Source organism: Grammomys surdaster, unplaced genomic scaffold (assembly GCF_004785775.1).
Source record: "Grammomys surdaster isolate TR1022 unplaced genomic scaffold, NIH_TR_1.0 125476, whole genome shotgun sequence".
NCBI lineage: Eukaryota > Metazoa > Chordata > Mammalia > Rodentia > Muridae > Grammomys > Grammomys surdaster.
This window is the reverse complement of record NW_021620336.1, coordinates 817,998-830,188: the sequence shown is the minus strand read 5'-3', so window position 1 is coordinate 830,188 and position 12,191 is coordinate 817,998. Positions and strand designations below refer to the sequence as shown.

At 40.7% G+C, this 12,191-nt stretch overlaps 1 protein-coding gene across 1 annotated transcript in view; it reads left to right on the top strand.

Moving 5' to 3' along the window:
- Cd109 (CD109 molecule) overlaps positions 1–12,191 on the top strand; it is a 98,752-nt gene that overhangs the window by 67,144 nt on the left and 19,417 nt on the right. Inside the window, exons 20-23 of the mRNA XM_028786343.1 lie at positions 1,844–2,062; positions 2,815–2,959; positions 4,166–4,342; positions 11,018–11,099. Of these exons, the coding sequence (XP_028642176.1) occupies positions 1,844–2,062; positions 2,815–2,959; positions 4,166–4,342; positions 11,018–11,099 (623 nt within the window). The remainder of the gene's footprint in view (positions 1–1,843; positions 2,063–2,814; positions 2,960–4,165; positions 4,343–11,017; positions 11,100–12,191) is intronic.

Here is a 12,191-nt window from a genome sequence, read left to right as displayed (position 1 = left end):
CAGGGAACTTCCTTTTGGCCTTGGGAATGTGCCTTTCTTTCTCTTGCCTCCTGCATTTCTTCCTGGTCTTCCATATCTAGAATGTGTTTTTTCTTTCTCATTACCATTATGTACCTACTGCAGTTCGTAAGAATTTATTCTCTTTGAGACAGGTTGCAGCTAGGATTCCATTCCTGAGGAACTCACCCACTCTGTTATGTTTGTAGTCTCCATGGTTATTCAGAGCATTATGTTTTCAGGAAATTATTTTATGAGTCATGTCCCTGTGTCCCCTTAGGCAGTCAGTGTGCTGCAAGGCAAAGATTAGGACTTAAGGATTAGTTGCATTAGCCAAATGGTTTTGTTTTCAGCCCTAGGCATATGATGATAACTTTATTGTATGAAATGCCATAATTTCTTTAAGTGTGTACAACTGCATAGTAAATCAAAATGTTAACTTATATTTTTTTGGTGTTGGAGATTGAATAGGTATAAGCCAATTACTGAGCTATTCTCTCAGATCCAGCATTTTGTCTTTTAACTGTGCTTTTTAAAATGGTCAGAATGTTTCAGTAAAATGAGCAGAAGATCCAACCAAAAAGCCTAATATCCAGTTTGCCTGTCACTAGCAGATATCTTAATAACATGATTGTAGTTTCCTTATCTATTTTAAAAGAATCATTATTATTATTATGTGAACAAATTATTGTGACAAATAAGAATATAAATTGGAAAATACTTTATAAATAAAGTAAGGCCCATGCTGGGTGTGGTGGGACACACCTATAATCTCAGTTCTTGGGAGGCAGAGTCACTTAAAATTTGTTTTAAGTTTGAGTATAACCTGAACTACATAATGAGTTCCAGGCTAGCTAGGCTTATTAGACTCTTAAACCAGTGGTTCTCACCTTTCCTAATGCTGTGGCCCATTCATACAGTTCCTCATGTTGTGGTGATCCCCCCCAACCATACAGTTATTTTCATTGCTGTTTCATAAGTGTAATGGTGCTACTGCTATGAATTATAATGTAAATATTGGATGTCCAGATGATCTTAGTTGACCCCTGTGAAAGGGTCATTCGATTCTCAAAGGATTTGTGACCCACAGGTTGAGACTGCTCCTCTAAACCCTCCCTTACCTTTGGACATAGTGGTTTACATCTTTAACCCCAGAACTTGGGGGCAGAGGCAGAGGCAAGCATATCTCTCTGTGAGTTCAAAACCAGTCTGATCTCTGTGGCAAGTTTCAGGTCAGCCAGGCCTACACAATGAGACTCTGTCTCCAAATCAAATCAAATCAAATCAAATCAAATCAAATCAAATCAAATCAACACCCCTCAAGCCTGGAAGAATTCTCCTTAAGGAGAACAGAAAATAAGTCTGTAAATAAGGTGTGCTTTAGTACTAAAATAGTAACCACAGTTTTCACTGAATAATTTTTTTCCGAGAGTCTCAGTAGATAAAATAGTATTTTAATCTGTCTCATGCTTCCCTAATGGGACTTGTGTTTCTTAAGATGACACAGTTAAGTCAGGAGATGCTGAAACTAATATTTGAAGTGGACTTTCTGTGTATAGTTCCACCACTCAAATGGCTTTGTGTAGCAAGAGAAGTTAGCGAAAGGACAAGAAATGAAGCCAAAAATGCCTTTCCTCAGATATATCTTGAGGTAGAAGAGGCATGCACATAATAAATCCAGTTTTTTTCTGATTGCCTTTCCATTTTCCCCACATGACCAAGTCTTTGACCTGTTTTTCTCTGGTTTTGAGTCTCATACTTATAATAGTGACAGATGATACTTTACAGGAGAGAATTCATTTTTTTTATGTAAAATTTTGGGTTTTGCTTTTTCTTTTCTTCCCAGGTTGTGGTACTCATTGAGGAAAGTGACAGCTTTGTTATTTTAATGTCTTCAAATGACATCAATAACACCATATACCGGAAGACTGCTCTAGTTCCCAGTGACAGTGGGGTCACTCTTGTTTTCCCCATCAAACCTACGCACTTGGGAGAGATCCCCATCACAGTGACGGCTGCCTCACCCACTGCCTCTGATGCTGTCACCGGGAAGGTTGTAGTAAAGGTAAATATTTGGGGTTTAGATGGATACAGTAAAAACTTAACATGGAATTGAAAAGCAAACAGGAGGCGGTGTTTCTGTGTCAAATTTTTGGTAATCCTAAAATGTCTTCTTCTGGTAATGTCTAGTTGTTTTCTTATCCATCTGTAAAAATGTAACACACATGTGTTATAAAAATGCTGTCCTTTTCCTTTTTAAATTTGAGCAGAAGCAAATTTAGGAATGTCAGTTATTGTTAAATAGTCATTTACAGGTACAAACTGTGTTATACTGAGATCCTATTGGATCATAGGTTGATAAGATAGACATTTTGGATTCCTCAAAGTAGATTTTGTAGGCTCTTGTTTTGAGAGGACACTGCATAAAAACACAGTCCAGCACAGTGGATGGCTGCTCTTGTTCTGGGGTGTAATTGCCTTGGGTTTCAATCTCTGTCCAGGTAAAAAAGATTTCGGTTAAGACGTTAGGAGACTCTGTTTGGATAAAAACAGATTAATCTGATCCCTGAGGCTTTTCTTTGTCACGTTTTTCACCCCTCCCCCTGTCATTTCCATTTCCATTCCAGTTCCATGAAATTCGTTCTCAATTTAACTAGAAAGCATGTGCTTAACATGTTGGAAGTCTGAATCAGGAAATAGTAGGTAGCGTGTACTGTGCAGCTCTGTCCACAGTAGACTCGTTCTTTGTCTTTAGATCTGCACACTGTTTTCTGTTAACCGATAAGCAGATGCCGTGCCGTGTTCTTTCTCCTACAGCCTGAAGGGATAAAAAAGTCGTATTCACAGTCTGTCTTCCTGGATCTGACCGACAACAACGTACAAACTAACCAGGAATCTTTGAGTTTCTCATTTCCTCCTAATACGGTCGGAGGCAGTGAAAGAGTTCAGATCACAGCAATCGGTAAGAGTAGTGTGAGACATACTGGCTGATTTGCATGTGATAATATATTTTTCCATCTATTTCTAACTATATTGTCTTACTTAACCCCAGTGGAAAAAGATTGTGGAAAGTTTTAGTTGCTGTCAACTGCTATAACTTAAATCAGTGCTTTTCAACACACAGCATGCATATGTGGGTGTGTTGTATCACTAAACAAGACGTTCTGGTTTAGCAAGAAGTTCTGGGTAGGTCTGAGCTTGTTACCCTTTTTCTCCTTCCTCTCTTCTTCCTTCCCCTCCTTCCTCTCTCCTTTAATCTTTCCCAATCTTTCTCCCTTCTTCCCAAGATGAAACACATTGCTTTGTGCATGCTAGGCAAGTACTCTACCCACGACCTATATCACTGGCTCTTTGTTTCATGATATAAAGTCTTCATATGTGGCCCAAGCTGGCCTCAGAAATTCAGATCCATGTGCCTGAGCTTCTTTGCTGGGACTATAGGAATGCATTAACATACCTGGCTGGAAGCTTTGACTTTCTGATGGTGTTGCTTCTCATGTATACACACGTACAGATGCAAGGCCACACCTACTGTAGCAACAGGGAAGAGTGTCTTCTGGAGAAGAGATCCTGGCCTCTGTGCCTCTTAGCCGCTGCTGAGGATCCTAATCTTACATAACATGTTTAAAAACAAAGATGTCTGTTTTTTTTTTCTCTAAACCTACTAAACTAGAATTTCTTAGACTATGGTCAGGGCAAGTGTAGTTTGAAAACTTTCCATCAGTGAGTCCGGTAAGCAAGGCTTGAGAACCCTTGCCTAGAATGGTTTTCTGTGCAAGATTCTAGCAGCCTTTACTGTGGGAATGTCAGTTACTTCTAGGTACCTTCCAGTAACCTGAAATTCGTTTGAATTAAACATAGCCTTCCCCAATGCACCTGAGTCTCCTTCGGAAGAATTAAATGTCCTGACATTTAATTCCTGACATTTGTTTGACTCTCTGATTTAAAAAACCACTTATTTATACCCTATCCTTATTTAGGCAGAAGCATCCTGCTTATCGTGTAGTCCACAAGTTAAGATCTGTGGTGTTGCTCTTGTTTTGATTAAGTTTCTACTCTGTCCCACTGGCTTCTATGATAGATGCCTGCACTGAGCTGAGACTGCCTGCCCCCAGCAGGTAAGAGCAAATGATTACTATACATTGAACCAAATGTTTTGTGCTTGCAGGAGATATTCTTGGTTCTTCCATCAATGGCTTAGCCTCACTGATACGGATGCCTTATGGATGTGGTGAACAGAACATGATACATTTTGCTCCAAATATTTACATTTTGGATTATCTGACTAAACAGAAACAGCTGACAGTTAATTTAAAAGAAAAGGCCCTTTCATATATGAGGCAAGGTAAGCAGTAGAGGTATAATTTTATTTGTTAAAAACAAGTTTTCATTTGTTTACAGGTCATGGTTTTCTTAGGCCATGTTTTCAAATAGATGGAGGATGTGTTTATGCATGATTTGTGGGACTGCTTGGTACTGATGTGCTGAAGGTCAGGCAGTGGGAAGGTGCCACTTGTCTTCAAGTAGCCAACTGTTGCTTAACTGCTGCTAATTTAAAACTCTTTTGTAAAATAAAATGAATGAGTGATCATTTGTGAGCATTTGTTCACTATATTTTCTTGAGATGGAGTCTTAGGTGGTTCAGGTTAGCTTTGTGGTAGATCAGTGTGTATGGCCTGGATGCTTGCATCTCTGATGTGACTGTCTGAGCTACATGAACTGCTCAGCTATGGCTATGACCTGCCCACAGCAAAGTTAACATGGGCCAAGTGCTGCTGACATGGCAGGCAGTGTTGTAAAAACTCTCTGCCTAGTAGCTCAGGGAAGCTGGGACACAGGAAAGTTAAGTAGCCTTCCCAGGGCTATAAATGGTGAGCTAGTGGCTAACCTGGGATTTGAATTCACCATTCATTGTGTTCAGAGTCCTTGCCTCCAGCATCCATGGCCAGAGAAGTTGAAGATTGGTGGACCATTTCTAATAATAATCAAATGCAAAATTCCGAGTTCATAAAATACTACAAAAGCCAGCCCCAAATAACAGTCTTATCTTGCTTTTGTCTGCATGGTTTATATGACATATACTATACAGGAAACTCATGAAGATGGGAAGGATTTATATACAAAATGACTGGGAAGCACTCAGCACAATCTGGGAAAGTATAGTTCAATGTTTTCTAGCGTGTGTATGTGGTTTCTTTCTTTCTTCCTTCTCTTCCTCCTCTTCTTCTCCTTCCTCCTCCTTTTTCTTCTTCCTCCTCTTCTTCCCCTTCCTCCTTTTCTTCCTCCTCCTCTTCCTCCCCTCTCTCCTCTTCTTCCTCCTCTTCCTCCCCTCTCTCCTCTTCCTCCTCCTTTTTCTTCCTCCTCCTCTTCCTCCCCTCTCTCCTTCTCTTCTTCCTCCTCTTCCTCCCCTTCTTCCTTTTCCTCCTCCTTCTTTAAAGATGAATAGGTTAAACGCACAGAGAGGCACACCAGTAGCCGTCATGCCCACTTTCCATAAATTGCTAAGCCCAAGTAATGAGACTATTTTGATATGAACCTTCCTTTTAGTGTCTCTCGTTATACAGAAAATTGTTTATCCCAAACTGTGTGATAATAGAAAGGGCAGCTAATCTTATGGAAAAACTTTACATGTTTCTTTAGTTCTCACAGAAACCATAGGTGGGAGTCACACTACTATCTCCATATCCTAGGTGAGGAAACCAAGGCTCAGGAAGAGTGAATAAGCTGTGGATACCTCAGGAAATGGACGGCAGAGTTCATGCACCCGAAGGGTTGTCTATAGTATTTTTGCATTTTCAGAAAGAAGCAATGGGATTGATAGATGAGGACCCAGAGTTGGACCAAGATATTGAGTATACCACTGTCTCAGTGGGGGTTCTGATGAAGCAGTTGGGGAGAAACACAGGGTACTGTTGGGGAAAGGGACAGGAAAGGTTAGACCCTGCACAGTTAGATCACACCAATGTGAGCTGTAAGGTGTCAGTCCAGGTGGTGCAGAGTGGGAGACGAGGGTTATACAAGGAGCAAGGCAGGAGAGACAAGGAGTAAGACAAGGAGAGGGCACTGGAGTTTGGGATTTAGATGGAATGCAGCCAGAGCTGTCATGTGAAGGTGGAGGGGGTTTATTTTTCCTTCCATTAGGAGCACACACAATGCTGACATTCTGGCAGACTCTCCAACCCAGGAGCTGATAAGCTGCCCCTCCCCAACCCTCAAATGTTCTTAGAGACCTAGGTTTTCTACTTTTTATATAGAGATACTGATTTAAAATTACTGTTCTCTTAACATAGGTTTATAGATAGTTTGTCTTTTAAGTGTATATACACAGGAACTGTTCTTTTTTGACACTTCCGTTATAATTAAATTTAAGAAAAGGCTGTCTGTGGTAAAGTGTGACATGTTGGTCTTTACGTCTTGTTTAGTCATTGTAGAAGATGAATAAAAGATACAGGAGAGTTAAAATTTATCTTTGGACTTTTTGAAAACAAGATTCCACTTTGTCTTATAATTTATTAGCTTGCCTGGTTTTGTGTGGAAAGTACATACAGATTAGGCTGATATATTGTAATTTAATATGCATTCATTGTCATGTTTTAATAAAGCATATTAGCTCATAAAATGTCATATAGTACATTTATTATGTATGCTTTAAGAACTGTAATTTTTGCTGATCAAGTATTTTGAACTCTATTACATTTTAATTAATTTTTATTTTATGCATATGAATGTTTTGGCTACATGTATGTCTGATGTGTGCCTGATGCCTAGAGAGACCAGAGAGGATGCCAGATCCCCTGGGACTGGAGTTACAGATGGTGGTAACCTACCAGATGGGTCCTGGGAACCAAACCTCTTTCCTCTGAAACAGCATCAAGTGCTCTTTACTGTGGCGCCATTGCTCCAGGTCTTTAAATTCTATTTTGAGTGGCTCGAGCCACCTGGAGAGCTAACTCATCCCTTGGAGGTGACTTGGCTTGTCCTATGACACTTTGCTCAGAGTCACCAGAACTCAAACCCCAGCTCTGGCTCCCCCACATCAGCTGTGTTGTTGTCAAATCAGTTTTTCAAAGCCAGCTAGGGATGGGTTCTGTTTTTGCCTAACAAGAGCCAGGTGCTGGGTTAGATCCCCATTCTGGAAACAACAAGGTTCCAAGTGGCCCTCTGGGACTCTCTTTCCTGATGCTAATTAGATGCTAGAAGGGTACACTGACCAGAGGGAGAGAAAACATAGGTCTCCAAGCGCCAAGTAGCCTTCCAAGGGTGCAGGATGATGAACTTAATAAAGGCAGCACAGGAGAAAGGAAAGCACAGTGGTTAAGACACCAGCCATAGGCCCTATCTTGGGTTTGTTTCCTCAGCCTCTCAGAGCCTCAGTTTCCCAAATAATAAATGTACTTACATGGTGTTGAGACACTAGGAGCTAGACTCCCTGTAAAGGTAGTGAATTTCCCGGTTGGCCAGCTCCTTCCTCACCCTCCTTGAGACTTGCTCTGGGCCAATCATCTATCTTACCTTTCTTCAAACTGACCAACCCTAAATTGAGAGGAAAATAGGCTTTAAAACCCCCACCCCATGAGAAGAGACTAGATCTTTCAGTCTCCCGAGTGCCCCGTCTGTTCTGCACACATTCTCCGTGTACCTGCTGCATGTGTGTTTCCCCACCCCCAGTCAACATCTTTAACTTTTGACTCTGTCTGTGGTGCTTGAGGTTTCTCTGCTGCTACCTGTTACACTTTGGTTCTTTCCCACCCCCCCTTTAATTCTAACTGGCAGAGGGAAGGAACCCAATCAAGAGCCCCCGGTATGTGTGTCAGCTTTCTTCTTAAGACTACCTCATTTGTATCGCTCCATTTATGGTCTTCATGTAACATTGTGTGGATCCACCCAATCATCATCTGTATTAATACTTGGATGGTGCTGGCCTGTGTCTGACTCCTTCTGGGTTGTATCACCACATGGGTACCTCAGAGCTGAGTCGGTAGACCATGATCCCTATCAACTTTTTGGGCTCTTAAGTTCATCCTTTTAGTATGGATGTCAGATCCAGGAGAGTTCTAAAGTTCTTCCACAGTTCGGTGATTACCTGTAGACGCCAACCATTCTACCCAGCCTTGGTGCAGTCTTACCAACCAGGAAGTGTGATCAGTGCTTCAGGCTAGCCCAACAGCTTCCATCTGAAGAAGACAGTGTTTCCTGATACTGCTCTGCAGGATGATGTCAGAGTCTCACTTTAGAGATTGTCTTTTCTAAGACTTGTAAATATTGTGCAGTTGTTTTTATTTTTTTACAGCATTAATGAAGATTTTGTGTGATTTGTGATTACTTAAGTATCACTTAGGAATAACACATTGTCTTACTTAAGTTTTGGTGGCCTGGGGGTCCTGTAACCAACAGCTACATAACTGAATGAAACTCATTTTGCTGTCAAGAAAGAACTGTAAAAAGAAACCATTTCTGACAAGGACTGGAAATCCTGAGCCTGTTAATTGAAGCACTAAGCCGCTTGTTTTCTTCAGATATTTAGATTTGTTTTGAAGTTACATTTTATTTTTATTTTGTGTATATGGGTGTTTGGGTGTGGGAGCATGTGGGTGTAGAGGTCAGAGTACAACTTTTGGGACTTGATTCTCTTGTTTCCCATGTGGGAATCAAACTCAGGTCTTCAGGCTTGGCAACAAGGGCCTTTAGCTGTTGAATTTGCTCAACGAGCCTTTTCTTCAGATATTTAAATTACAACATCTGCAGTTTGCATTATAGGCGAGAATCTGACCAAGTCTTGAAATCAATGTTTTTGTCTGTTAAAATACTGTCTTTTCTCAGAACTGGACTCTTGAGTGTGGCACATACTGAGCAAGCACTCAACTGCTGAACTACACCCCAGCCCTGGGCTGTTCTTTTTTTTTTCTGTAGGCAGTGCTTTCAGCTTTAGTTTGCTAAGTTGTGACTATGTTCATGGTTAGTCCAGAGAAAACTCATGATCCATAAAGATTTGCTTCTTATCTGGCTCATTGTAAGCAGTAATTTATAGGTTGTTATCACAGCAGCTTCGTGACTTCTGTATTTTAATTTTCAGAGGTATCTGATAATTCTGATTATATTATTCTTTTCCATATAAAAAGAGGTGTTTGTAAAACATTGATCTTGTAAGGGATACTTTTATTTCTTTGTAAACTTTTGGAGAAAACTAAGCTTTTGATTTGCCCATCTATTGTGCTGAAAAATCTCCAACTTAGGTAACTACCATGGAATGAAGATTGTTATACTAACAATAAACATCATAGCCACATCATCAACATCTTTTTATGCTAATAAAGTGGAAATTAGGCCTGACATAGGCAGTTGTTTGGAGGACAAGCAGCCAAGGCTTCTCTAGCCTGCATGGCCAGCATAGAATGAAGAAGGGAGTGTCAGAAGAGACTGCTGCACAGAGTCAAAGCAGCTCTTCTCCCTGGCTTCTCTTCTTTCCTTCGCTTTTCCATGGGAGCAGAGCTGGAGGTCTGGGATCTGTTTTATTGATCCACTCTACAACTGAAAATGGTCCAACTCTTGTTTCCTCTGGACTGGCTGCCCTTAGTGGGGGTGGGGGTGGAGACTAAGGCTAGTTTTTGACTCTGATGCAGGGAATGTTGGAGGATACCCACCTGTGTGGTGATTTCTATAAATTTTGATTTCATGTCTTGATCTCAGCTCTGACCCATTTTATGTTATCTTATCAACAGGTTAATGACAACACATCGCAGGGTTATTAGACTCACCCAAGTTAATACTTGTAAGGGGCTTCTCATAGTTCTTTGTACAATGTGAATACAAAATAAAGATTTGCTGTTTAATTGTCCAACAGAAATATGTTACGCATAAACATGATGATGATAAACTAATGCTTCATTCTTGAAATTAAGAAAGCAATTGCTTTTACTATAAATATGTTTATATTCCTTTTATTATCAGTCTCTTTTATTATATTACTGTGAAACATACTGTCTTATTCCTTAATCCATATGCTTAGATACAGACTTTGTAGTAGAAAACCCAAAGGAGAGAAGCTCCAAATTTCATGGGAGAGATAGACTGTTCAGTGATGGCCATGGGCTTGCCTACAGTTTCTAATACTGGACTTTGAACTCTGCATGGTTTTGCAAATGTGAATCAACTTCCCTTTGTTTGAAATAATTTATTTGCAAGTATAAGAAGCCTCTGCTTTTGTTAAAGCAGGTGCATTAAAACCTTCCAATTTACTTTATTTGTGTATGTGTATTTTTGTGTGTGTACACTATGTATGGGTACGTGTACACACAATCACAATCAGCCCAGAGGCTGATATCAGGTGTCTTTCTCAGTCATATCTCCACCTTATTATCTTTTGAGACTGGGTCTCTTACTGAACCTGGAACTCATGGACTGACCAGCAAATTTCAGATATTCTCCAGTGTCTGCGTCCTCAGTTCTGAGGTTACAGGCACATTTCTTTTGGGGTAGGTGATAGGGACTTGCACTCAGGTCCTCATGCTTGTGTGGTGACCACTTTATGAGTGAGCCATCTCCAATGCATCCTAAGTTACTTCATTACTACCATGGTGTTTGTGTTTGTGTGTGTGTGTGTGCGTGTGTGTGTGTGCGTGCATGTAAACATGAAGTATGGAATTGGTGTGGAAGAAGAACAGTTGGTTTTATCATTTGCCTCAGGTGTCCATGATCAAGCTATTTAAAAGACATTGTCTTGGGTTGCATGTAATTTTCCCCACTCTGTTGCCACCCTAAGGACAGAAATCAACTGTACTCTGTTTGGCCTTAAGCTTTAGTTATGATAGTGCTTTCCCTAGACCACAAACAATCTTAGTTAGCTAAGCATGGAGACCCTTTGATGAACACTAGAAGTCAGTGAAGCTCAGCCTTGTCTTTGCTTGCTTCTGGATGACCCAAAGGGTCTTGGACATCACTCCTCATTTCCCCTCTCTGCCAATGGTCCCAGCATGAAACCATAGCAAGTGGATTGATTATGCATGGATTTATGTGTCTTTAGGTTACCAAAGGGAGCTTCTCTATCAGAGGGAAGATGGCTCCTTCAGTGCTTTCGGGGACAGTGACTCTTCTGGGAGCACTTGGTAAGTGGGGTTTGTTTTTCTTCTGATGAAACAATTCTGTGTCACAGATCAGGTGTTTATTAGGCCACAGCAGCCATGGGACTGACAGACATGCCTATTTGTGTGGATATTGCAACTGCTTGACTGGATGTAAAGCACACCTTTAAAAAAGGTCATTAGAAAGCGACTGTAAAGCATTTGCAAGTTAAGAGATTTCTGTTTAGAAAAGGGAAAAATACTTTGTTTTGTCTGAAAAGCTGCAACAAGAAGATGATGGTACAGATGACAAGAAAAAATGCCATTGTGACATTTTTCTTGTTATGTCTGATTTATTAGTGTAAGAGCTTTGTTAAAATGGTCTGTGCGCTTTTCTTAAGATCATACTTCTTGAAAAATAGACCATTGTAATGAGCCCATGGCATGTCCTCCTGCTTCCAATCCTGTGTATCATTTGGGACAGTTACCCCCACTCCCTCCCTGTTCTGTCTGTTCTGGCCAACTTTAAGGTCTTCTCTGTCTACCCACAGTGGAGAGACCTAGTATGTTTCTGTTAAGCTTTGAGGAGACATAGTGCTTTGGCATTTTTCTTGTTTAGAAGTCAGATGCCACTCTGTAACTAAGAGCCTTTGTTTTTTCACTTGGCATTCTTTGCTCGTTACTGTTCTTGCTGGGCGTAGTGGCTCAAGCTTGTAACTCTAGCACTCTGGATATGTAGGTGGGAGGACCGAGGCCAGCTTGGGCCACAGACTGAGACCCTGTCTCTCCTCTATCCCTCTTCCCACAAATACAAATGTTTTGTATCATGATTCTGTGAAGTGTCACCAAGTATGAGAAATACTATACATTTTTTTTTAAATGAGGGATTTCTGTTGTCTAGTCTCTCTTCCTTTCTGCCTTCCACTTTTGTACCTACCTACCCTCCCTTCTTTCCTTTACCTCACATATTTGTCTATCTATCTATCTATCTATCTATCTATCTATCTATCTATCTATCTATCTATCTTTATGTCTCTATATAATCTATATATCTCCTCTCTTGTCTCTCCCTTCATATCCCTTCCTTCTACTCTCTCTCTCTCTCTCTCTCTCTCTCTCTCTCTCTCTCTCTCTCTC